Source organism: Heteronotia binoei, chromosome 21 (genome assembly GCF_032191835.1).
Source record: "Heteronotia binoei isolate CCM8104 ecotype False Entrance Well chromosome 21, APGP_CSIRO_Hbin_v1, whole genome shotgun sequence".
Lineage (NCBI taxonomy): Eukaryota > Metazoa > Chordata > Lepidosauria > Squamata > Gekkonidae > Heteronotia > Heteronotia binoei.
This window is the reverse complement of record NC_083243.1, coordinates 102119783-102146741: the sequence shown is the minus strand read 5'-3', so window position 1 is coordinate 102146741 and position 26959 is coordinate 102119783. Positions and strand designations below refer to the sequence as shown.

The following is a 26959-nucleotide window of genomic DNA, read 5'->3' as shown; positions in this document are numbered from 1 at the left end:
GAGGGAAGGGGCACTGCATCTCGAGAGCAGATGATGGTTTAGGCAGGAAAAAGCTTCTATGCTGGCTCCAGAAGGCAGGGACACCCCTTTTGGCACACAGACGCTAGTAAAATTCCTGTCTGTGGCTGGCCTGTGTGCAGGTGCAGTCCAAATGTGTGTCTGCATAGTAGATGTCAATGAACAACAGTTATAGGTCTGTTTATTTAACTCTTAACAAGTAAATGTCAGAGGTCCCTGTAATATGGCAGCAGGTTGGTTGGTATGACAACAGCAGTAAACAAATATTCGGCTACTCTGATTGTTGTTGCTGTGTGTGAGTTTTAATCAAAGTACCATAGCCAGTGATCTTGTGTACTGTATGGAATGTAATATCTATTACAAAGATTTGCTGGGTTTTTAAATAGACTGAAGCCTTTTCATTTTTGACTGTACTAATGTATGAATAAAATTTCACTCTGATTTTTAAAACATACAAAGCATAACAACCTACTGGAGTTCCTGGTACAATTCTAGAAGTAAATTACAAAGTCACTGGCCTAGAGAATAATCTTTTCTCAGTATAAGCATGAGAAAAAAAAAATCCAATATCTCACACACCTTGGCTGGAATGCCACATACTGCCCAAGACCAGAGCTGTAGGTTTTAGGCTTTAAAAGTCTTGATGTATATGAAAACTGGTATAAACTTGGGTTTCACTAATCACACTATTTCCTTTGCAAATCTCTAGGCTTTTGTGGATTTCTTCTCTCGAGGTCTCAATGCAGAGTACAGGAAACATGGTGTCATTGTGCAGGTGAGTACATTTTTTCATTCTTCACTAATTAACCCACCAATTAAAGCTGATAGTGACAATCAACATTTTGAAATAGGGTAATGCACCGTTCCTTTTCCAGGGGTTTATCATGTCATGATCTTCGTGGTCTCTGTGCTTCACACTCATGGGATAGTGCGCCTGCGCCGATCCCCGAATCGGTACCTGAAAAGCCCGGGATTTTTCCGCGCTCAGCGCCAGTGGGCATGCGCAGGTGTCCCATTGCGCATGCTCACCGGCGCCAGCGCGGGGATCCCGCCAGTTCCTTTCTGACCGCCGCGCTGAGAGGATTCCCTTTTGTGTGTCCCCAGTCGGTAAGGTAGTCGTTGGATTGTTGTATATAGCCCGTTTGTTGTTTTTCTTAGTGTAGTAGTTAGTTGTTAGTTAGTTAGTTAGAAAAAAAAAGTGTGTTGTTGTTGGACTTGCCCTTCGGGGCTTTGCTTTTCCCCCCTGTTTTTCCCCTCAGAACCTTTCCTGAGCGGGTTTTTTCCTTGTGTCTAATAATAATAATAATAAATTTATTTTTGTATCCCGCCCTCCTCTGCCAAAGGCAGGCTCAGGGCGGCTCACAGGACATGGTATAACCATGATGGAAAGGCGCTGGTTTTTTTTCAAGAGGTGCCGATCTTGTGGGAAGAAGATTGCACCCCCTGACGGCCACTCCCTTTGTCTCCTTTGCCTGGGCGAAGGGCACCGTGTGGACTCTTGTGTGCATTGCTTAAGCTTCTCGAAGCAGATGCGCAAGAATCGAGCATTGAGACTTTTGGCTGCATTGGTTGCATTGGCACTTCGGCCGCAAAAGATGGCATCAGGCCCGTCGGTACCGATGGGAGAGTCCACGGCCTCTCAGGTTGTATCGGCCGATACCTCGCCGATCAGGACCGAGATGCCCATCGAGCGCGGGCGATCCACAAAGCGTCCCTCTGAAAGGTCGATGGCCACCCCAGTGAAGCAGCGTCGGGATGAGTTAGGGACCCGATCATCCACGCCGAAGAAGGCGAAGTCTAAGGAGAAGCGAAAGAAGAGGTCGTCCCGCACTCCTTCGCCCTCTCGAGATGCCTCGGTGTCGACGGCTCCACCGCGAAAAATGTGGCGTCCCCTCATCTCAGCCCTTCGGTGTTAAGAAGCAGCGCTTCACAGCAACTCCGTCTCTCGGCATCGGAGCAAGAGATCGATCTCACCCAGCGATCCCACTCCTCTGGATCGAGGTGGCGTAGTGAGAGTGACTTGGTCTCGGAAGTCGAGATGTCGGCACCGATACAATTGGTGGAGCCGATGGACCAGGCGAAAGGTCATAGAGATGTGGAACCATCATCAGCTCTTTGGCGCTTCCCACCGCCACCACCACCTTGGGAGCAGCGTCACTGGCCTTCGCCTTACTCGTACCCCTTCCACCGTACCAATGGTACCACCCGCGGGACTATGCAGAGTGGGACCAACAATCTGAGGCATCCCAGATGTCGAGACTCTCCCAACACTCCGGACGTCGCCCTTCGGCAGCGATCTCCGTCCCACCTGAGAGGCGCGCTGTGGCGGTAGAGGAGGCCTGCTCCCGCTCATTGGTAGTGATTCAATCGCCCATCAGGGAATCAACACCGATGCTTTCAGAGCATTCGCTGCGAAGAGAGTCCTCATCGTCGGAATCAGATGGTACCGATGATCCGGACAGAGCACCAGAACTCACCCTCAAAAGCAGGGCCTTTGACTTTTCAGTAGCACGTGTCACCGTCCCTATCCTTTCTTCTTCCATCTGCCTCCGCCCTTTTGTACCGGCCTGGGAGTCTATCTCAACAGACAGGCAGGCACTTTCCATCGTAGCGGAAGTCTACAAAATGGACTTCGTTCAGATTCCGACCCAATCCGTGGTAATCACCACACCCCCTTCCCCACCTCTGCTGGCGGAGGTGAGCAACCTCCTACAGAAACAAGCCATAGAACGGGTCCCAATGGAGGCCAGGAGGGGAGGCTTCTACTCTCGTTACATCCTGGTTCCCAAACGGGATGGGGGTTTGAGACCCATCATGGACCTTCAGAATCTCAACAAGTTTATTCTGTACCAGAAGTTCAGAATGTCCAATCTGCAAATAATCCTACCCCTCATCAACCAAGGGGACTGGATGTCAACTCTGGACCTCAAAGATGCTTACTTCCACATCAGCATCCATCCTGCATTCAGACGTTTCCTTCGGTTTGCAGTAGGTTCTCAGCACTTCCAGTTCAAAGCCCTTCCGTTCGGCCTGTCCACTGCACCTCGGGTGTTCACGAAGATGATGAGCGTTGTGGCTGCTCATCTCCGGCTTCAAGGGATAGTCGTCTTTCTATACATCGACGACTGGCTCCTTGTGGCGGAGTCGAAGGAGAGTTTGTCATCCCACAATGCCGTCACTCTTCATCTTCTCGACACCTTGGATCTGCAGGTCAATCTGGAGAAATTACACCTTATTCCATCAAGGACAGTTTAGTTCATAGGGGCTTTGCTGGATACGAACCTGCATTGTGCGTTCCTGCCTCAGCAGAGAGCGGTGGACATTATCAACCTTGTGCAACTTCTGCAGAGTCGAAAGTGGGGCACGGCGCAGCAGCGGATGCTGGGGCTGATGGCGGCGACGACAAGTGTGCTACTTTTTGCGAAGCTGAGGATGAGAGGCCTACAACTCTGGTTTCTCCGTCAGTTTCGACCATTGAGAGACTCACCTCGAAAGAGGTTTACCATTCCACCAGCAACTCCTCAAACTCTGCAATGGTGGAAGTCAAAGAGCAACATCTGTCAGGGAGCTCCATTTCATCTCCCTCCTCCCTCTGTGTCTATCACAACAGATGCATCTTTGTGGGGTTGGGGGGCCCACATGGACGGTCTGTGTGTGTGGGGCGCTTGGCCTCTGATATTGACTCACTGCCACATAAATTATTTAGAACTCCTGGCAGTTCATTTTGCTCTCCGTTCCTTCCGTCCCCCGGTGACGGGGAAGGTTGTTGCGTTGCTAATGGACAATACCACTGCCTTGTGCTACATCAACAGGCAGGGGAGGGGACAGTCTCTCGCCGGCTCTGTGCCCTGGCTTTGGATCTGTGGTCGGAGTGCCTGGACTACGACATCTTCGTGAAGGCTTCACATCTCCCTGGGGTCCTCAACTTGCAGGCAGACTCCCTCAGCAGGGGCGCGGCTTCCCACTCCTCCAACCTGTCTTCCAGCTTTGGGGGTATCCTCAGGTGGATATCTTCGCCATAGCCGAGAACAGGAGGTGTCCTCTGTTTTGTTCCAGAGGGGGTGCGGATCCAGAGTCGTTGGGAGATGGTCTGCTGCTTCCGTGGGAAGGTCGGTTCCTCTATCTGTTTCCTCCTCTGCCGTTGTTGACGAAGGTGGTCAACAAAATCGCAAGAGAGAGACCATGCTGCATCCTGGTGACTCCCTGGTGGCCTCGCCAGAACTGGTTCCCGATCCTGCTTCAGTTGGCAAGGGGGGTCTTCTACCAGTTTCTGGCGGAACCGGACCTTCTGTCAGCTCAGGGAGGTCATGTCCTCCATCACAACGTGCCCCACCTGAAGCTGACAGCATGGCACATTGACCCTGTGGGTTCTCTAGTAGAGTCCAGCACGTCTTCCTGAATAGCAGGAAGCTTTCCACCCGAGCCTCCTATGATAGGAAGTGGCGGAAGTTCCTAGCTGATCCTTCAGTTCCTCCCCAGAGGGTGGGATTGTCGGTAATTTTTGAGTTTTTGCTATCCCTGGTGGATGTTGGCCTTGTTTTTTCCTCCATTAAGGTTTATCTGGCAGCAATATCTGTGTTCCATGAACCAGTGGAGGGACATTCTGTTTTTGCTCACCCTCACTTTAAGGGGTTTTTGACGGGTCTGCTTAGGCTTCATCCCCCATCTAGATCGCCCCCGCAGTTGTGGGATTTGACTTTGGTGCTGGACAGACTGACTCGTTGTCCCTTTGAGCCGATGGCCACATGTTCGTTACAGCTTCTTTCATGGAAGACTGCGTTTTGGTAGCCATCACATCAGCACGTCGTGCAGGAGAGCTCACGGCGATGCGCTGTGACTTCCCATATCTTGTTTTTCAGGAAGCTGGAGTTTCGTTAGCTCCTGATATTTCTTTCCTCCCAAAGGTGGTTTCTCAGTTCCACCTCAACTTAGAAGTGTGGTTGCCCACTTTTCACCCTACGCCTTCCTCGGGTGAGGAACGAAGGTTGCATGCTTTAGATGTAAAGCGTGCTTTATTGTTTTATTTAAGAACATAAGAGAAGCCATGTTAGATCAGGCCAATGGCCCATCCAGTCCAACACTCTGTATCACACAGTGGCAAAAAAAAATTATATATACACACACACTGTGGCTAATAGCCACTGATGGACCTTTGCTCCATATCTTTATCTAAACCCCTCTTGAAGCTGGCTATATTTGTGGCCGCCACCACCTCCTGTGGCAGTGAATTCCACAAGTTAATCACCCTTTGGGTGAAGAAGTACTTCCTTTTATCCATTTTAACCTGTCTGCTCAGCAATTTCATCGAATGCCCACGAGTTCTTGTATTGTGAGAAAGGGAGAAAAGGACTTCTTTCTCTACTTTCTCCATCCCATGCATTATCTTGTAAACCTCTATCATGTCACCCCGCAGCCGACGTTTCTCCAAGCTAAAGAGTCCCAAGTGTTTCAACCTTTCTTCATAGGGAAAGTGTTCCAGCCCTTTAATCATTCTAGTTGCCCTTTTCTGGATTTAAGTCGTTCCAAAAGCTTTCGCAAGGACAAGCAGCTTTTTGTTTCATATGCTGCCACTAAGTTAGGTTCCAGGATTTCGTCTCAGAGACTGTCAAAGTGGCTCACGGAGACTATTAAATTGTGTTACTTGTTGGCTAAGAAGCCGTTACCTGGGCCTATTCGCGGCCACTCTACGAGAGCGATGGCGACATCGGTGGCGTTCCTGAAAGGCGTGTCCCTGACGGATGTTTGCAAGGCTGCCACCTGGTCCTCTCCGCATGCCTTTATGAAGCACTACGCGCTGGACGTGCATGCTCAACAGAGGACTCGTTTGGGAATTACGGTGCTGCAAGCTGTTTCTTCCGGTTGACCGTCTTCTCGCCTCCAGGTATGTCTTGCTTGCTAATCTCCCATGAGTGTGAAGCACAGAGACCACGAAGAAGATAGACAGGTTGCTTACCAGTAACTGTAGATCTTCGAGTGGTCATCTGTGTATTCACACTACCCGCCCTCCTTCCCCACTGCTGACGGTCTCCCTCCAGTAGGGGCTTCCAGCGGTCAGGAAGGAACTGGTGGGATCCCCGCGCTGGTGCTGGTGAGCATGCGCAATGGGACGCCTGTGCATGCCCATTGGCGCTGAGCGTGGAAAAATTCCGGGCTTTTCAGGTACCGATTGGGGATCGGTGCAGGCGCACTATCCCATGAGTGTGAATGCACAGATGACCACTCGAAGATCTACAGTTACAGGTCAGCAACCTGTCTTTCATAGCTGGCATAGTAGAATGCAGCACTTTAGCAAGGTAGTGGTTGTTTTGGAGGTGTGTTTGGGGTCGTTATCATGTTGGAATACTGCCCTGTGACCTAGTCTCCGATGGGAGGGGATCATACTCTGCTTCAGTATGTCACAGTACATGTTGACATTCACGGTTCCCTCAATGAACTGTAGCTCCCGAGTGCTGGCAGCAGTCATGCAGCCCCAGACAATGACATTCTCACCACCATGCTTGACTGTAGGCAAGACACACTTGTCTTTGTACTCCTCACCTGGTTGCCACCACACATGCTTGACACCATCTGAACCAAATAAGTTTATCTTGGTCTCATCGGATCACAGGACATGGTTCCAGAAAACCATGTCCTTAGTCTGCTTGTCTGCAGCAAACCGTTTGCGGGCTTTCTTGTGCATCATCTTTAGGAGAGGCTTCCTTCTGGGATGACAGCCCTGTAGACCAATTTGATGCAGCGTGTGGCATATGGTCTGAGCACTGACAGGCTGACCCCCCACCCCCACCCCTTCCAACCTCTGTAGCAATGTCATGGTCTGGGGCTGCATGACTGCTGCTGGCACTGGGGCTACAGTTCATTGAGGGAACCATGAATGCCAACATGTACTGTGACATACTGAAACAGAGCATGATCCCCTCCCTTTGGAGACTGGGCCACAGGGCAGTATTCCAACATGATAACGACCCCAAACACACCTCCAAAACAACCACTACCTTGCTAAAGAAGCTGAGGGTAAAGGTGATAGACTGGCCAAGCATGTCTCCAGACCTAAACCCTATTGAGCATCTGTGGGGCATTCTGAAATGGAAGGTGGAGGTGCGCAAGGTCTAACATCCACCAGCTACGTGACGTTGTCATGGAGGAGTGGAAGAGGACTCCAGTGGCAGCCTGTGAAGCTCTGGTGAACTCTATGCCCAAGAGGGTTAAGGCAGTGCTAGAAAATAATGTTGGCAACACAAAATATTGACACTTTGGGCCCCATTTGGACATTATCACTTAGGGTGTACTCACTTTTGTTGCCAGCAGTTTAGACATTAATGGCTGTGTGTTGTGTAACTTTGAGGGGACAGCACATTTACACTGTTACACAAGCTGTAGACTCACTATTTTACATTGTAGCCAAGTGTCATTTCTTCAGTATTGTCACATGAAAAGATATACTTAAATATTTACAAATTGTGAAGGGTGTACTCACTTCTGTGACATAAAGTGGAAACTGATGTCAACTTTACAAGCTTACAGAGTTTACAAGCAGAAACTAATTTGGACTTCAGTCTCACCCCAAAGTCTCTCCCTCAAAATTCTGTAATCTCGCAGGGTCTTGTGTAGACGGAGTCCTCTCTCCTGAACTCATATTTTGCTGTTTTCAACATTCATCCATTTTCCATCTTGATCAGTTCTCTTATAGAGAATTTTTAAAATTTTGTAAATTAACCAGTCATACTTGTCTGCATACTTGAACAGTGCCTCAAGTAGGTAGAGACGATTTTGGTAGAGACTTGATTTTGGTGCTTCCATAATCTGCAAAAAAGGAGCATCTGTTTTAATATTATCTATAATGACTATTCCACAACCATTTTATTTGCCAGTAATGTAAATAGAAAAACACAGCCTAGTTACAAGTTCACAAAAGCTGATCCTAAATACCTGCTTGTTGGGCTATATTGGAGAGGTTGCGTCTGCTCAGAAACATTTAAAGGTATTTCCCAGGGCAGCTAAGGGATGAGATATGCATCTGCAGTTGCAAATCTGCAAACGTAATTTACAGTGCTATTTGTTAATGCTGTGACAAAGTGGTTCTGATGCAGGGTCTTTGGAGCTAGTGTGCATATATAAAACAAGCAATGAGGCCTTAACTAGCTTAGATCCATCTGTGCTGTTGGCCTACCCATTACCTAGGTAGTGACTCTTCTTTTCTTAAGCAGGAGCAGATGGAGGCAAAAAGATTAGCTTTAGCTCAGTTGTGCTCTTCAATGGGTCATCCTTTGGTGCCACCCAGCGTTGCAGATGAGCAATGCAACTTTAAGACAAGCTGGTTTAGACCATGTCAGCACTGGCAACAAAAAGGCCAGTGCTCATATCAAGTCATGGTTAATTTTATGCCTGGCATTGTAATCTGCTTTTCCATACAATCTTGCATACTCAAACTAAGCAGTCTAACTCAACCTGAACTAAAACCAAAAAGTGCTTGCTAGTAACTGGGGAAAAACCTGAACCAAAGCACAGTGCTTAAAATAAATTCAGAACAGATTCAAAATGAGTGGTTGATTACAGAATTGAAATGCCCTGAGATCCCAATACCATTTCCAACATGACAGAATCATGCAAAACAAAATCTGGGGTGATTTTGCAAAAATGTGAAATCTAATAAAAATACATTGGGTTGTTTGAAAAAAATCTGAAAATGATAAAAGGAGCACCTGTAGCTTTAAGGGATTCCCTCAGTGGCTGTTGCTAGACAACTGCAGTATTTCAGGCTTCGGTTTCAGTGACTAAAAAGGTAAGGGGAGGGGGCAGAGCCTTTTTCAAGACTATTCTAGCTTTTAAGGGAGAACTCATTGGAGGTAGGTTGCCTGCCAGCAGCCTCTGGATGACTTGATACTGCCTAACTTGCGTGTCTCAGGTGGCCTAGCTGCTTTTTACTGTTCAGCAGTAGTCACCCTATGAAAGCCAGTGTGATGTAGCATTTAGAGCTTCAGAGCAGGATCTTCTAGACCCAGGTTCATATTCCCATCTTGCTGTGGACACTGATTGGGTGATATTTGATTTGTTATATACTTTCAGCCGAACCTACCTCACAGGGTTGTTGTGTGGATAAAAAGGAGGAGAGTAAAATAATGTTAGCTGCTTTGGTCCCCACTGTGGAGAAAGATCTTAGTTTTCCTAGAGCATGCCAAACTCATTTGTTATGCAGGCCAGATCTGCCATAAATGAGGCCTTGGCGGACCGGACCATGTGTGTGCTTTAAATTTTTAAAGGACACAGACAAACACAATTAATTTTTAAAAAACAAACAAACCCAAAACCTTAAGTAAAAGAGGCTTGGCTCAGTAGCTGTGCTGTGAGATTAAGAGAGGCTAGCAAAGGCAAGCTATCCCTCCCCAAAGGGGGAGCCTCAGCCAATGTAGAAAGTAGAGGCTTTGCTCTGTAGCTCCTGCACATTTGAGGGAGCCTGGCAAAGCAAGCTGTGATGCAGAAGGAAGCAAGAGAGGGAGAAGGAAGCAGATGACAGACAGTTGCTCGGGGGGTGGGGAAGGCTGATAGGAGCCCTCTAGAGGCCTGATTTGGCCCCAGGGCTGCATGTTTGACACACCTGTCCTAGAGGGAAGCTGCAGGGAGGAAGGTGATGGGAAGCTGAAGACAGATAAATATAGGTTGGCTGTCGGGTGGGAAGGAGATTGGGTTGCCGACTCCAGGTTGGGAGATTCCTGGAGATTTGAGGGGTGGAGCCTGGCGGGGCAAGGTTTGAGGAGAGGAGGGACCTCAGACAGGTTTAATGCCATAGATCCTACCCTCCAAAGCAGCTATTTTCTCCAGATGAGGGCTGGAGATCACCCAGAATTACAACTGCTCTCCAGATGACAGAACAGTTCTTCTGGAGTAAATGGCTGATTTGGAGGATGGACCCTATGATGTTATACACCTTGCTGAGGTTGCTTCCCTCCTCAAATACCACCCTCCCTAGGCTCCACCCCCAAATCTCCAGGATTTTCCCAATCTGGACCTGGCAACCCTAGGAGGAACTGAACTCTGTAGTTGGGAGATCTGTTGTGATTCTTAGGGAGCTGCTGCTGCTGCTACCTCTGCTCTGCCGGGGACGAAGCAGGCCAGTGGCTGGGAAAGTGATGAGGGCAGAAAGAGAGAGGAAGTGACAGTCATGGAAGAGAGAGACAAAGAACAGGTAGCAGGAGGGAGAAAGAGTGAGAGACAAAGAAACAGGGGGAGAGGGGAGGAAGCAAAGGTGGAGGGAATGGGATAGCCACTCCCATAAGTTTCTTGTGAGTCCCCACTTGTGTTATCTTAATTTTTGCCATCTGAGTGGTAGGGAAAAAATAAAAATTGAGATAAAAAAATTGTCTTTAAGGAATTATAGTAGTAAAACAAAGATTTCAGGTTTTCACGGCTGGTAACATCATTAGGGTTTGTAGAATCTTTCGGGCTCAAGTGCTGTGTTCTACTGGAGAAAGTTTTCCTTCCAGCTGAGAACGAAACGTCTGGAAGGAAAACTTTCTCCAGTAGAACACGGCACTTGAGCCTGAAAGAGTCTACAAACCCTAAAGTAGTAAAACAGTCTCATATAGTCACAGTAGTTAAGACTACTAGCATGTTTGGATACCAGGCTAAATTTTAACATTGAACTCTTTAATTTTATTATCATCAAACACATAATACCTTGTTGTTGCCAGAATTATTTGCAGGGATTCAGCTGTGCCCTCACATTCATCTGTTCCAAAAGAGACACCAATAGGGGCAACCTCACCCAGGCACTGCTAGGGCAGGAAGACCAGCCAGAGGTAGTGGCCAAGGAAGCACAGGGGAGGCTATGCCCAGAAATGCCCTGGCACTAGCAGCCTTGATCTGGCAGGCTGAGGCAACAGGCTGCACCTAGGAACAGGCCAGAGAGAGACCAGCAGCAGCTGGGGCCTCCAGCAGCCTTTGTAGGCAGTCAGAGTTGCCCTTTAATACTTCAGGGTAGGTAGAGTAGGACAGGAAGGGAAGGCCTAGCTTAAGAGGCCCTTGGCCCAGACTCCCTTCATTCACCACGGGTCCACCCCTGAGTAGAGGGCATTGGGGGAGTCCGGGGTCAGCCCACCCCAGGAAATCCTTTACTGACTTAGCCCACCAAAGGCCTGACCAATCCCAAGAAATTATAAGAAAGTCAACTGGCAGGAGAGAAAGATCAGGGTGAAGGCAACCCGCTCCTTGCCATATTCTGAGGCTCTTGTTACCTGAGAGGCATTTGTTACCTGGACAGCAGCCCCATGACTCCCCACTGTACCACTACAGTAGAGGCAAGGTCTGACCGTTTAGATCCTGAAGCTGAGAAATTCAGCCAAGTAGAATAATCGCAGGGTTGGGGAAAGGAAGAAAATGATGATGAAGAAGATAATGGATTTATATCCCACCCTCCACTCAGAATCTCAGAGTCTCAGAGCGGCTCACAATCTCCTTTATCTTCTTCCCCCACAATGGACACCCTGTGAGGTGGGTGGGGCTGAGAGGACTCTCACAGCAGCTGCCCTTTCAAGGACAACCTCTGCCAGGGCTATGGCTGACCCAAGGCCATTCCAGCAGGTGCAAGTGGAGGAGTGAGGAATCAAACCCAAACCCGGTTCTCCCAGATAAGAGTCTGCACACTTAACCACTACACCAAACTGGCTTAATACAATCCACAGCATTTGGTTTCTTCACCCTGCATAAACTAACCCAGTTCAGCTATTGAGAATCCACAGGTATGGATCCTGTGGGTGTGATCTTGGCGTAATGATGGGGGAAAGAACTCTTTTTGTTGATTCAGCCTCCAGATTCACTTCAGTGGAGTTTCCTTGACATATTTAAAGTGTTTTGGGTTTCCATCATAAGGCACTCTGATTTTTCTCTAGGAACTATTTGCTTTATTTAGAGGCCACCTTTCTCACTGAGAATTAAGGCAGAATTAAGAAGAAGGTATTGGATTTATATCCCACCCTATACTCTGAATCTCAGAGTCTCAGAGTGGTCACAAGTTCCTTTATCTTCCCCTCCCCCCCCAACAACATAAGAGAAGCCATATTGGATCAGACCAATGGCCAATCCAGTCCAACACTCTGCGTCACACAGTGACCAAAAAATTTATACACACACACACACACACACACATATATATATATACACACACACACACACACATACTGTAGCTAATAGCCACTGATGGACCTCTGCTCCATATTTTTATCTAACCCCCTCTTGAAGCTGGCTATGCTTGTAGCCGCCATCACCTCCTGTGGCAGTGAATTCCACATGTTAATTACCCTTTGGGTGAAGAAGTACTTCCTTTTATCCGTTCTAACCCGACTGCTCAGCAATTTCATCGAATGCCCACGAGTTCTTGTATTGTGAGAAAGGGAGAAAAGTACTTCTTTCTCTACCTTCTCCATCCCATGCATAATCTTGTAAACCTCTATCATGTCACCCCGCAGTCGACGATTCTCCAAGCTAAAGAGCCCCAAGCGTTTTAATCTTCTTCATAGGGAAAGTGTTCCAAACCTTTAATCATTCTAGTTGCCCTTTTCTGGACTTTTTCCATTCTAGTTGCCCTTTTCTGGACATTTTCTGAGGTGCGGTGACCAGAATTGCACACAGTATTCCAAATGAGACCGCACCATTGATTTATACAGGGGCATTATGATACTGGCTGATTTGTTTTCATTTCATTTGATTTATATCCCGCCCTCCCCACCGAGGTGGCTCAGGGCGGCTCACAACATAAAATTCTAACAATAAGATTAATGAATATTAAAATACATTAAATAGTTTACAGCAGTTCAAACAAGAAAACAAGAAAAGGATCTATCAATGTGCTATCCTACAACCTTCCTTTGGGGTTTTTCAGGTACCACTCAGTTATATGCCAACCGGAAGAGGACTGTCTTACAGGCCCTGCGGAACTGCCCAAGGTCTCGCAGGGCCCTCACCTCTTCCGGTAGCTGGTTCCACCAGCAAGGGGGTGTAATTGAAAAGGCCCTGTCCCTGGTTGACTTCAGACGGGCCTCCTTCGGCCCGGGGATTGTTAGTAGATTTTGAGAACCAGATCTAAGCACTCTCTGGGGAACATATGGGGAGAGACGGTCCCTAAGGTAGGCAGGTCCTAGGCCATATAGGGCTTTAAAGGTAATAACCAGCACCTTGTACCAGATTCGGTATATTATTGGCAGCCAGTACAGTCCCTGGAGCCCCGGCTGAATGTGCTCCCACCTGGGGAGCCCTAATAACAGCCGGGCGGTGGCATTCTGCACTAGCTGCAACTTCCGGGTTCGGCACAGGGGCAGCCCCATGTAGAGGGCATTACAGTAGTCCAACCTTGAGGTGACCGTTGCATGGATCACTGTTGCCAGATCGTCGTGTTCCAGGAAAGGGGCCAGCTGCCTTGCCCGCCTAAGATGAAAGAATGCAGACTTAGCAGTGGCTGCTATTTGGGCCTCCATTGTCAGGGCAGGCTGCAATAGAGCCCCCAAGCTCTTGACCCTGTGTGCCATTGTCAGTGGCACACCATCAAAGGCTGGTAGGGGAATTTCCCTTCCCGGACCACGTCGACCCAAGCAAAGGACCTCTGTCTTCGCTAGGTTTAGTTTCAATCTACTCAGCCTGAGCCATCTAGCCACAGCTTGTAACACCAGGTCCAAATTTTCTGGGACACAGTCAGGCCGGCCATCCATGAGTAGATAGAGCTGGGTGTCATCAGCATATTGGTGACAACCCAACCCATACCTCCGGGCAATCTGGGCAAGGGGGCACATGTAGATGTTGAACAACATCAGGGAAAGCACCGCCCCCTGAGGCACCCCGCAATCAAGAGTGTGCCTCCGGGACAGTTCACCCCCAATCGCCACCCTTTGTCCCTGACCATCGAGGAAAGAGGAAAGCCATTGTAAGGCCAGCTCCTGAATTCCCGTGTCGGTGAGACGGCAAATCAGCAACCGCTGGTCAACTGTATCAAAACCTGCCAATAGGTCTAACAACATCAGTACTGCAGAGCCATCTCAGTCCAGATGCCGCTGAAGGTCATCCACCAGAGCAACCAGCACTGTCTCCGTCCCGTGACCCGGGCGAAAGCCGGACTGATGGGGATCGAGAACGGAAGCATCCTTCAGGAAACTCTGTAACTGCAACGCCACTGCCCTCTCAATGGCCTAGGACCTGCCTACCTGAAGGACCGTCTCTCCCCACATGTGCCCCAGAGAGTACTGAGATCAGGAACTCGAAATCTCCTAGTTATCCCCGGGCCAAAAGAAGCCCACTTAAAATCCACCAGGCACCGGGCCTTTTCTGTGGCGGCCCCCTCCTGGTGGAACCAGTTGCCGGAGGAGGTGAGGGCCCTGCGGGACCTTGCCCAGTTCCGCAGGGCCTGTAAGACAACCCTCTTTCGGCTGGCCTATGACTAGCTGGTACAAGAAATCCAGGTGTAGTTATATTAGAGGTTGCTGTCCCTAATGTTTTAAATGTTTTAAATGTCTTATAATGTTAAATATTTTATAATTTTAAATGTATTAATTAATTTTAACTGTTTTATGTTTAAATGTTATTATGTGGAATTCTATGCTGTGAGCCGCCCTGAGCCACTTGTTGGGAAGGGCGGGATATAAATTAATAAAAAAATAAAAATAAATAAAAATTAAAAAATGAGTTTACCCAAAAAGGGTAAATTCGAGACCGGCTGATAGTGTGCCAGTTCGGTGGGATCTAGTGTGGATTTTTTCAGGAGGGGGCAGACCACCGCCTCTTTAAGAGGTGCTGGAAAATGCCCTTCCATCAGGGATCTATTCGTGATACCCGTACAGGATATCTGAGCTCCCTCTGGCAAGCTTTAATAAGCCAGGAGGGGCAAGGGTCCAGATCACAAGTTGTAGGGCGTGCAGACAAGAGGATCCTGTCAACTTCTTCCAGGCTGAGAACATTGAAACAGTCCAGAACACGATCCGAAGACAGGCACGGAGCCTCGGGTTCACATACTGTCTCCAGTGTGGCGGGGAGGTTGTGGTGGAGCGACGTGATCTTATCTGCAAAGAAATTTGCAAAAGCCTCACAGCTGATCTCTAATTCCTTAGAATTTGGTCTGCCTTGTGGCAGTGTTGTAAGAGTCCGAATTGTCTTGAACCAGGTGCGAAATTGCAGATGCAATCTTAGCCATAAAGTATGTTTTCTTTGCTGCTTTGACTGCCATCTCATAGGACTTCATAAACTCTCTATAAGATGTTCTAGTCGCTTCGTCTCGAGTACGCCGCCATTACCTCTCTAGTCGTCTGAGTCCTCGCTTTAATTGCCGCAACTCGTGGTTGTATCAAGGTGCCGGCTTTGGACGAGGGCGCAGGGGACACCTAGGTGTGATTTCATCGATGGCTCTGGAGAGTCTGTCATTCCAAGACTCCACCAGGTCATCCAAGGAATCGCCAGGAGGCCAGGGATCGCGTAGAGCCGTCTGGAACCGTTCCGGGTCCATCTGGCTCCGTGGGCGAGCTAAAATACGCTCGCTGCCTAAATAGGTTTGGGGTAGGACATCCACACGAGCCTTTCAATTCCCTTCCTAATAATTCCCAGCATGACGTTCGCCTTTTTTTTTTTTTTGCAATTGCACACTGTCTTGACATTTTCAGTGAGTTATCTACCACGTCCCCAAAATCTCTCTCTTGGTCAGTCTCTGCCAGTTCACATCCCATCACACCCCATCAACTTTTTTTTGTAGCTGGGATTCTTGGCCCCTATGTGCATTACTTTCCACTTGGCCACATTGAACCTCATCTGCCACGTTGACGCCCACTCACCCAGCCTCAACAGATCCCTTTGGAGTTCCTCACAATCCTCTGTGGTTCTCACCACCCTGAACAAATGAATGTCATCTACAAACCTGGCCACTTCACTGCTTACTCTCAACTCCAAATCATTTATGAACAAGTTAAAGAGCATGGGACCCAGTACTGAGCCCTGCGGCACTCCACTGCCTACCGTCCTCCACTGCGAAGACTGCCCATTTATACTCACTGTCTGCTTCCTATTACCCAGCCAGTTTTTGATCCACAAGAGGACCTGTCCTTTTACGCCATGACTCTTGAGCTTTCTAAGGAACCTTTGATGAGGAACCTTATCAAAAGCTTTCTGGAAGTCAAGGTAAACAATATCGGGTCTCCTTTGTCCACATTTGTTCAGCCCCTCAAAGAACTGTAACAGGTTAGTGAGGCAAGATCTTCCCTTACAGAACCCATGCTGAGTCTTCCTCAATAACTCGTGTTCATCAATGTGCCTACTCATTCTGTCCTTGCTAATGGTTTCTACCAACTTTCCCGGTATTGAAGTCAGACTGACTGGCCTGTAGTTTCCCAGATCTCCTCTGGAACCCTTTTTAAAGATGGGGGTGACAATTGCTACCTTCCAGTCCTCAGGAACGGAGGCAGATTTCAGTGAAATATTACATATTTCTGTCAGAAGATCCACAAGTTCAACTTTGAGTTCTTTCAGAACTCTTGGATGCATCCCATCCGGACCTGGTGACTTATTAATTTTTAATTCGTCTATCAGTTGTAGGACCTCCTCTCTTGTCATCTCAATCTGACTCAGGTCTTTCAACACCCTTTCCAATATAAGTGGTTCTGAAGCAGGCAAACATTTCTCATCTTCCACAGTGAAGACGGAGGCAAAAAATGCATTCAGCTTCTCAACCATTTCTCTATCCTTCTTCAGTAATCCTTTGACCCCTTGGTCATCCAAGGGCCCCACTGTCTCCCTGGCTGGTTTCCTGCTTCTAGTATATTTGAAGAAATTTTTATTGTTGGTCTTTATGTTTTTTGCAATATGCTCCTCATAGTCCCTTTTTGCCTGCCTGATCACAGTCTTGCATTTGATTTGCCACATTCTGTCTTCCCTTTTATTAATCTCATTTGGACTAGCTTTCCACTGCTTAATGGAGTCCTTCTTACCTTTTACAGCTTCCATTACTTTGTTTGTTAACCATGCAGGCCTTTTCTTATACCTGTTTGTGCCTTTCCTAACTTGTGGTATATATTTTATCTGAGCTTCTAGGATTGTAGTTTTAAATAGCCTCCAAGCTTCCCCAAGGGTTTTGACTGTATTTACCTTTCCTTTCAGTTTCCTCTTCATATGCCTCCTCATCTCGGAGAATTTACCCCTTTTAAAGTTAAACGTGGTTGTGCTGGTCTTTTGGGGCAAGTCTCTATACAAATGGTGAAATCAATAACATTATGGTCACTGCTCCCAAGCGGTGCAATCACTTTTACATCTCTCACCAAGTCTTGGGCATTACTTAGGACCAAATCCAGGTTCGCCCCACCCCTGGTAGGTTCAGAGACCATCTGCTACATAGCACAGTCATTGAGAGCATCAAGAAACTCAATCTCTTTCTCTCGACCATAACTCATATTGACCCAATCAATCTGCGGGTAGTTAAAATCACCTATGACGACACAATTTTTTAAGTCTTTAAGTCTTCTTTATCTTTAAGTCTTCCATCATATTGTAATTGTCCTCTATCTTTTGATTTGGTGGGCGATAATAAACTCCCATAGATAAATTTCCTTTTGGGCCCTCTATTTCAACCCAAAGCATTTCTAGAAGGGAATCTAATTCTCTGACCTCAGTCTTACTGGATCAGATGCCCTCTCTGACATACAGAGCCACCCCACCTCCAACCCTTCCCTCCCTATCCTTTCGATATAACTTATATCCAGGAATCACTATGTCCCGCTGATTCTCCTCATTCCACCAAGTTTCTGAAATTCCCACAATGTCTATGTTTTCTCCCAACACTAAACATTCCAACTCACCAATTTTACTTTGAACACTTCTAGCATTTGCATACAAACATCTATAATTTCCCAGGCAAGCTAGGCCCGCAACCTTTCTCCTGTTGCCTCGAGACTTTGGCAGACAGTCTATACTGTTTGTCACCATCTCAGTGGACAATTCTGATCCATTACCCAGTAGAAAAGTAACAGCTAGCCCTTCATCTCTTTGAGATGAGTCTTCCCGAACCAGGGACATTTCATCTCCTGTCGGCTTTCCCCCAAGATTTAGTTTAAAAACTGCTCTGCCATCTTTTTGATTTTAAGCGCCAGCAGCCTCGTTCCATCTGGGGACAAGTGGAGACTGTCTCTTTTGTACAGCCCCCACTTGTTCCAGAAAGCATCCCAGTGCCTAGCAAACTTAAACCCTTCCTCCTTACACCATCGTCTTATCCACACATTGAGACTTCTAACTTGTGCCTGTCTCTCCAGCCCTGTATGTGGAACAGGTAGCACTTCTGAGAAGGCTACTTTGGAGGTCCTGGCCTTAAGTCTCCTGCCTAGCAGACTAAATTTTTCCTCCAGGACCTCACAACTGCATTTCTCCACATCGTTGGTGCCAACATGCACCACAACCACTGGCTCCTCCCCAGCACTATCTATCAGTCTATCTACTACATACATAATGTCCGCTACCTTCGCACCAGGCAGGCATGTCACCATACGGTCAGTACGCGGTTTTGCCACCCTGCTGTCTACTTGCCTAAGGATCGAATCACCAACTACCAAGACCCCCCCTCTCTCCCTGCCCAGAGATGGTTCCTTGGCGTGAAAGGAGTCCCGCTCACCAACTGAAGAAGAGGTCCCTTCTGAGGGCACTTTCCCCTTATCCTCAGCACAGTGCCCTGTTCCCTCTCAACCCTCATGCTCCCTGGCAGCAACGGGGCTGCCACGTTCAGAGCGGGGCTCATCTAGCACATCCCCAAGAGTTTTCTCGGAGTGCCTAACTGACTGTCTCTGCTTCTCCAGGTTAGTCACCTCAGCCTCAAGAGTACGAACTCGTTCCCTGAGGACCAGGAGCTCCTTGCATCGAGTACACACCCAAGACCTCTGTCCTGTGGGTAGATAGTCATACATATGACACTCAGTGCAAAACACTGGAAAGCCCCCACCCCCCTGCTGGCATTCTACCTTCAGGATAGCTTTTGTAAAAATATACAGTCCCCTTTTAAACCGTTTGTTTATGTGGCTCCCTGTCTGGAGAGTCTGCTTACCTTATTGGGAACACAAGGAATCTGGGTTCCTGGTCCTTACACAGCCCCCAGGCTAAGAGCCACAGGCCAAGAGCCCTTTAGCTCTCGCCCTTCGGCTCACGCCTCTGGCAAGGCGCAGCTTAATAATGCAAAGAGGGTGGGGAACACAGCCACTCCTAATCTATCAGCAGACATCCTGTGAGGTAGGTGGGGCTGAGAGAGCTCTTACAGCAGCTGCCCTTTCAAGAACAACTCCTACAAGAGCTATGGCTGACCCAAGACCATTCCAGCAGCTGCAAGTGGAGGAGTGGGGAATCAAACCCGGTTCTCCCAGATAAGAGTCCGTGAACTTAACCACTACACCAAACTGGCTTTAAATCTCATTTTACTTTCTTGTTTGACATTCTGGTCACAGTGCATTGTTAAAATAGTTTTATTAGCATTTCTTCAAAAAACTAGGTGGGGTCGTGCTTTTAAAGCCTTTAGCAAACAGGCAACGACATTTCAGTCTTTTCTTAAGAAAGTCAGTATAATACTTTAAATGTTATGAATTTATTCTTTTGTTCCTTTATTTCTTACTGCAGTAAGATACTTTTATATTGAATAGAGTGTGTTTGTTAACGGCTACCAAAATTGGTTCTGAGCAATTAGAAATTTTCATTAAAAGTGCTTTTAAGTAGCTTTTCACAGATACTTCAATTAGATTTAAACAGGGCCAACATTATTTATAGTCCGCCTTTCTCACAGAGACTCAAGGCAAATTACATAGTGAGTCAGTACAATCAGCATAATGTGACATTCAATAAACAATGCACTGGAATTGTAGAAGTCCAGGAATGTAGAAGATAGAACTTAATCACAGTATACATCTTAAAATGATACATTAAGCAGCACAAAAATTACACAATCTGATCCTACTTAGAGTAAGCTATGCACAACAGTATAGACCACAATCCCTAATCATTTATCCAAGTAAGCAACTCTATTACCTGTGCAAAACGGCCCTCTTGAATAATTTAGTTTTGCATAGTTCACAGAAAACCAGGAGTGGAAGCCTTCCTGAATTACTCAGGGAGGCCATTCCACAAGGTGGGAGCCGCAACAAAGAAAACATGTGCATGGGCTATAGTTGATTTTGCTGATTTGCAGGTTGGCACTTGCAGAAGGCCCTGCTCAGATGAGTGAAAATGTTGTAGCAGAGCATAGGAGGAAAGGTGGTCCTGCAAATAAGGGTTAAAGCCATGAAGGGCTTTTGTATGTGATAGGCAATACCTTAAATTGAGCTCAATGGCACTCTGCATCAGCTAGAGTTTCTGAATTGACTGTGAGGGGAGACCAATGTACAGTGCATTATAGTAGCCTAGTCTTGATGTTTCTGGGGCATGGATACAGGTAAGCCAGATCAGTCATATCAAGGTAAGGAGCCATTTTACAGGCTAGGCTGAGTTAGTAAAAAGGGTTTTTGTAGCTGTATTAACTTGTTTCTCCAATAATAAGAGTGGATCCAGTGTAATCCCAAGGCCACCAAGGCTCAGTTGAACTCCATCTGAACTGAGAGAGCAGTGTCCTTTAAGATCTCCATCTTCCCCACCAGCATTATCTCTGACTTTTCAGGACTTCATTTCAATTTGTTCACTTTTAGTCAGTTAACTACAGCAGCCAGGCACCTATCTAGGCCCCCCACCACATTCCCAGGAGAGTTGGATAAAAACATAGAGCTGGGTATGGTCAGCATGTTGACGACAACCAACCCCTATACTGCAAATGGTTAAACTTAAGGGCTTTACATAGAGATTGAAAAGCATGGGGAGGGGGGGAATTGTGCCTTGTGAAACTCCCCAGGTACTCCCTACACTCATGGCAGCTGGTTTCCAATAGGAACCCTTCAATCCATGAGGAATTATTTGAATGAGTTTAAGGTACATCCCGTGAAACCTACTTCTATCTCCAAGCATCTCAACAAAATGGCATGTCCTATTGCATCAAAGGCTGCAGATAAATTCAGTAAGAACAACAGAGACATGGCCTTTGTTTAAACTCAGATACAGGTCATCAACTAAAGCTAATAGTATTGTCTCTGTCCCATAGCCTGTCCTGAAGCTAGACTGAAAAAGTTCTAGATCAGATGATCTATTCAGGAAGACTTGGAATTGGTCAGCTACTGCTCTTTCAGTCACATTGCCTAGAAAAGGTAGATTACAGACCTGGCAATAATTGGGCACATCATTTTTTTTCTGTAAGGATTTTTTTTTAAAAGGAGCAGGCAGATAACAGCCTCTTTGAGAGTCCAAGGGAACCTGCCCTGAGCTAATGACTAATTTATAACAAATGCTAAGGGTTGTCTGTTGATGTGATCCTTACATGATTTTAGCAGCCAGGATGGGCAAGGGTCCAGGATACAAGGAATGACCTGCACAGATCCCAGGATCTTGTCAACATCCAACATAGAAACTGGGTTAAAATGATCTATGAATAGACCAGGCAGTGTTTCAGATCTTTCTTCTGATATACCTATATAAAACTTGGCAAAAGTATCAATAGGTAACCATACCTGGCACACACTTGTTTTGCTGTGGCTTGTGTTTGACTCCTGTTTTGTTCTTCGTTTTGTAACTTTATAGTATTGTAATCCACCTTGGGGCCTAATTAAAAGATGGTATCAAATAATTTCGAATGCTCAGTAGCAAGAAATCTATAATGTGTCACCTAGGGCTATTTGAGTGAATTTCTTGGAAATTTATATTTATAGGTTTTGATCTACCCAAATAATTTGTTTTTTTTAAAAGAACAAAGGCCATAAATAATTAAATCTATGTATATTTATTATCCAATACTTAACACAACCTTGATATGAAACCTTCATCTTTAAAAAGAATTAAAGCCTAACTATATTTTCCTTTCAGAGTGTTCAACCATATCTTGTGAAGACAAAAATGACTAAGATCCGCAAACAATCCTTTTTTGTACCCACTCCTGAAACATTCGTGAAATATGCCCTCAATACAGTTGGCCTTGAGAGCCAGACTTCTGGATATCCAGCTCATTCTCTTATGGTATGTTTTATATTCATATTCAACTGTACTTCTAATGGTAAATTTGCCTCCTAACCTTTGTGCAGATAATTGATTGACTTAATGTATTGATTGACTTAAATACTTGACTAAATGTATTGGTTTAATTGTTTTGACTATTTTGATGTTTTATTGTTGGTTTTAATGTTTTAGCTTGTTGGAATCCACCCTGAGCCCTTCACAGGAAATGGTGGGCTATAAATGTATAAAATAAAATAAATTAAATATAAATAAATAAATAATGTAAGTAGCACAAATGGATCCAGCCACAAGGAGGAGGTTTCTGCATGCTGGAAGGGGGGAGGGGGCTCCAGGCGAGGAGCTAAATATCCCTCCCCTCTTCAACTTACCAAGAATAGTAACTGCCTCCCACCTGACAGAGAGCAAGAGAACAGCACAAGCATCATCTGTCTTCCAGCTGCCATGGAACACCAGCATTTAACTGAAGGTGGCTTGCTGCTGCCTTCCTTTAAGCCTTAAACCAGAAGTTGGTATAAACTGAGGTCCTCTCAGCCTTCTCAGGAGGGAGGAAAAGGATCTCCAAGACTGTCCACTGAGTCTCAAGGAAGTTTGTGAAGCAGAGACTAGACAAAGATGGAAGAATCCTGTCATTGATTTCTCCCCCCCCCCCCGCCTCTTACCTGAAAAACTAGTATAGCAAGGAGATAACTCTCCTTCACAAACATACCTCAGAATAAGCACTAATGTGAAAAATTCACTTTCACTTCTTCTTGAGGCAGAAAAGCCATAAGGAAAAATTTCCAGAAGCTTGAAAATACAACCCCATCCCAGTGGTATAACCTACTGGACTGATTTTTCCCAAAACAGTTATAAAAGCGGCATGTTGCTGCTTCCCCATTGACTAACAAAATCAATTTCTTAAATCCCCAAATATTGATACTGCATTGTAGGGTCAGAGGGAAGGTGAGAAGCAAACTCTTTTTCTGCCACCCAAGAATGTGGCTAGTTCTCCTGTAGTGCTTAGAAGCGAGTCACTGTTTCTAAGGAAGGGCAACCTGCTCTTCAAGACCTGAAGATCAGGGATGATCAAAAGCTGTCCTATCTGAGCAGAGCTACAGGGCAGATATTGCGGCCTATTTTGTTTAATCATAAACTGTCTCCTAATCTGAAGCCTATAAATGAAGTATAGTTTGAGCCTTTAGAGCTTAAAATTGGTGTTTTCCATTTTCAGAAACAGCAGTCCGGCTATTAGAAGCTGGTAACTTCATACTGTAGAGAAATGATGGATGTAAATGATTCCAGGTTATTCCAGATTCATAGGGGAAAATAAGACTTCAGGGTGGAGGGCTATAGAGGAATTTATATGCAATCCTTAATTAAATAACTTCAAAGAAAAATAAAAGGCATCATTCTTTATTAGCGTAAAAATTGTACTCTTTTGCACATTTATGGAATTTAAAGGTATAAATACCTTAACTTTGTTCAAACAAAATAGTAAATATACCCAGTGCTAGAGAGCTTTAAACTACTGTGCCATATGTCACCTAACATGTTGTTTTTGCTATCTGAAGTAGGAAAAAATAAAAGCTGAAAATGAGACCCATGCTTTTTGTAATATAGTTTATTTGAACTGTCAGTACAGTCACAAGTTATCAGCCGACTCAAATACTGAGTGAAACCTGAAAACACTGACATCTTCTATAATATATTCTCATCATATACATAGTTAATTTAAACAGTAAAATATCTGAAAATGTTATATTGGTATTGATGCAGTAGTTTCTTATGTAAATATTCATACTGCATTTTTGGCCCTCATGTTAAAAATGCTGTCTCAGCCTGTGAAGACATTGTGTGCAAGCAAACAAAACGGGAGCGGGAAAATGATGAGTCTACTTGGTTTGACATGCTTGAAGCAGGCCAAGCCCCAGTGGCACTACAAGCATCTCAGGGATTTGCCTTGGACTTACTTTGTGGCAGTGCAGTCTGGGAGGTCATAAGCCATGCTAGTTCTTCTGCACTACTGGCTCCAGCAGTGCTGCCACTGTTTTGGTTGCTCATGTGAAGATGCAGCCGTCTTAGAAAAGAAAATAATTAATCTTCTTCGTGGTCTCTGTGCAGTCCCACACATGGGTCTTGCCGCAGGCAACGGATCCATACCTCGGAGTGCCAATAGCTCGTCTATAGTGCTTTTTGGCACACTTCCCTCCCACTCTGGGGAGCAGGCACCGATCGCGCATGCCTGGAGCGGGGGGAGGCGCCCTTCCCACTCAGTTTCTTCCCTTCCGCCGCCCGGACAACACCTACCTCGCTGCGTTCCTCTCCTTAGCTCGTCTTCCTCTCTTCATCTTGGTATCGTATTTTTCATCTTTCTTTCTATTCACTACTTTTCGTCCCTATAAAATTAAAAAAAAAAAGACCGGTTTTCTGCACTTTTCTTTCCCTGTTTTCTTTCCCTCCCTCCCCTCCCCCGTTCGGAGCGTATGGAAGGGAAAGTTACGTTTTAAAAGTGTAGGCGCTGTGGAGCGAAAATCCCCACGTCAGACGGCCACAGCTACTGTTTATTCTGTCTCGGGGAAGCCCATCGAGTGGACACTTGCCCACATTGCGCCAATTTCGGCAAGCAGGCCCGTAAGAATCGCGCTGCGAGACTTCAGAGTTTCCTCCTCGAACGGTCCCTGCGGGCTATGCCCACCTCTGATTCGCCGCCTCCCCCACAGCAAGCGGGAGATTCGGCTTCTTCGGCTGCTCTTCAGTTGCAAAAGCAGAAGACGCATAAGTCCGGAAAAAGACCTTTGAAGCACGCCGATACTGGCCATAAGACTTCGAAAAAATCTCGACATTCCGAATCGGTAGATTCGGTGTTGAAAAAGCCTCGCGATCAGTCGTATTCGGCCTCGAAAAAATCTCGCGCTCCTTCAGCGGCTTCGGCTTCGACTTCAGTGGATTCCACTACATCTCAATCCACCTCGGCCCAGCTACTACTTCCACCAGAACTGTCGGTGCCGTCTGATGTCATCACTGAAATGCCTCAACTTACGCCTCACACCTCCGTTACGGTAGAAGTGATTCCGATACGATCTCGTTCGCCCTCGGTTCGCAGTGTGGTGCCTTTGGACTTCCTCAAACCCGATCCTTCTACCGATCCGACTCAAATCTATCTTCGGTCATCCCTCCAACCTGGATCCTTCTGAGATGTCGGTGTTTCTCCTCTGTTCAGAAAATGGGCAACGCAGGTCTCTACTCATCGAGGTCGATCCCGTTCGCCATGCAAGCGCCGCAACTCCGGCTCATTCACTTACTACGAGCATCAAGACTACTATGTCAGGGGCCGATATGACTACTCATCTTTCTCTAGGTCTCAATCTCCTAGGAACCGACCCTACCATCGCTACTCGCACTCCCCCTCGGATGAGGGGGCCCGCCGCTCCCGATACCATGAATCTGAAGCTTACATGGGTCGCGATGTCTTAACACCTCGCATCCGACATGGAGATTCGCCCCGGTTCCGTGACTCCTCCCGATTTAGGTATCCAGAGTACTTCTCTTCTCTGCACCGAGAATCTTTTCGAGACCATGAGCAGCTTCGGTACAGACAGACGGAGAAGCCTCGCACTGCCACCGCAACTGTATCTGTTGCTCCACCTATGGTCACTACTCCACCTAGATCTTCTATTAGCCAACGTGTTAAACCTTCTAAGCCTCAAGCATCCACTTCGGAACTGACCAGACCTCCACCCTCCCCTCCTATGGAGGACTCCTACTCCGACAGGGATACCTCAGCGTCTTCGGATTCGGAAGACCCCCCCCCCCTGCCTCACCATCTTCGGATTCTACTCCACAGGTCCGCCTTTCTCCGTCTGATGCATCGAAGGCTTATCTAAACCTAATTACCACCATGGCTGAAACCTTAAAAATTGCACTCCCCTCGGATTCACCCAAGGTGTCTGACATTGTCCATGATCTAGTCCAAGCAGATTTCCCACCGGGTTCCCTCCTTCCTATGTTGCCGGTACACTTGGAGGGCCTGTGAGAGGCCTGGGACAAGCCTGCCTCGGTTCCACCCACCTCAAAGCATTTCAACTCACTTTACAGAGTGCACACCCCCGACGCCAAGTTTCTAGCCTCTCACCCGGCCCCTAACTCCATCATTGTCCACTCAGCCACTAAGGCTAAGCCTTCCAGACACCCCTCTCCTCCGGATTGAGAGGGGCGTAAATTGGACACCCTGGCAAGGAAGATTTTCAACCTAGCTTCTACCAACTCGAAGTTGAATAATTATTTGGCCTATTTCGCCGCATACATCTTTAATTTAGCAAACCAATTCACGCCTCTCATACCTTCTCTTCCCGAGACTTCCCAAAGAACAGCTTCCAGTCTGGTCTCCAAGCTGTCCAGAGTATCTAAGCAGCAGATCAACTCCATTCGTCATGCTGTCTCCTGCTCCTCTAGGGGTTTTGCCTCCTCAGTTGCTTTACGTCACCATGCCAGACATCAAACAGAAAATCGAAGACCTCCCCTTTGACGGCCTAGGCCTTTTCCACGCTTCCACAGATGAGGTCTTGACCTTGGTAGATGATGGTTGTAAGAGGGCTAAACGCCTGGGAGTTTCCCAACCATCCTCCCAGCAATTTAACCGGACCAAACCCTGGAGGTCATCCTTCCAGAGACGTCCGCGTTCGCCCAAGTAAACTGATTACTGGAAAAGAAAACCTACACAGCAAAAGCCGCCTTTCCAGCAGAGGCCTCGGTCTCAACAGACCAAGAAGGCTTCCCTTCCTGCCAAACAATCTCTTTGACTTCCCTCATCAGATGCAGCCTGCCTACCAGACACGTCTTTCCCCCTTCTATCCGACCTGGAACTCAATCACAACCGACTCCTGGGTGC

General features: G+C 46.8%; 1 protein-coding gene across 1 annotated transcript in view; it reads left to right on the top strand.

Annotated features, from left to right (window-relative positions):
* Positions 1–26959, top strand: part of HSD17B12 (hydroxysteroid 17-beta dehydrogenase 12) — a 183319-nt gene that overhangs the window by 150999 nt on the left and 5361 nt on the right. The window contains exons 9-10 of the mRNA XM_060261265.1: positions 728–793; positions 21943–22092. Coding sequence (XP_060117248.1) covers positions 728–793; positions 21943–22092 — 216 coding nt within the window. The remainder of the gene's footprint in view (positions 1–727; positions 794–21942; positions 22093–26959) is intronic.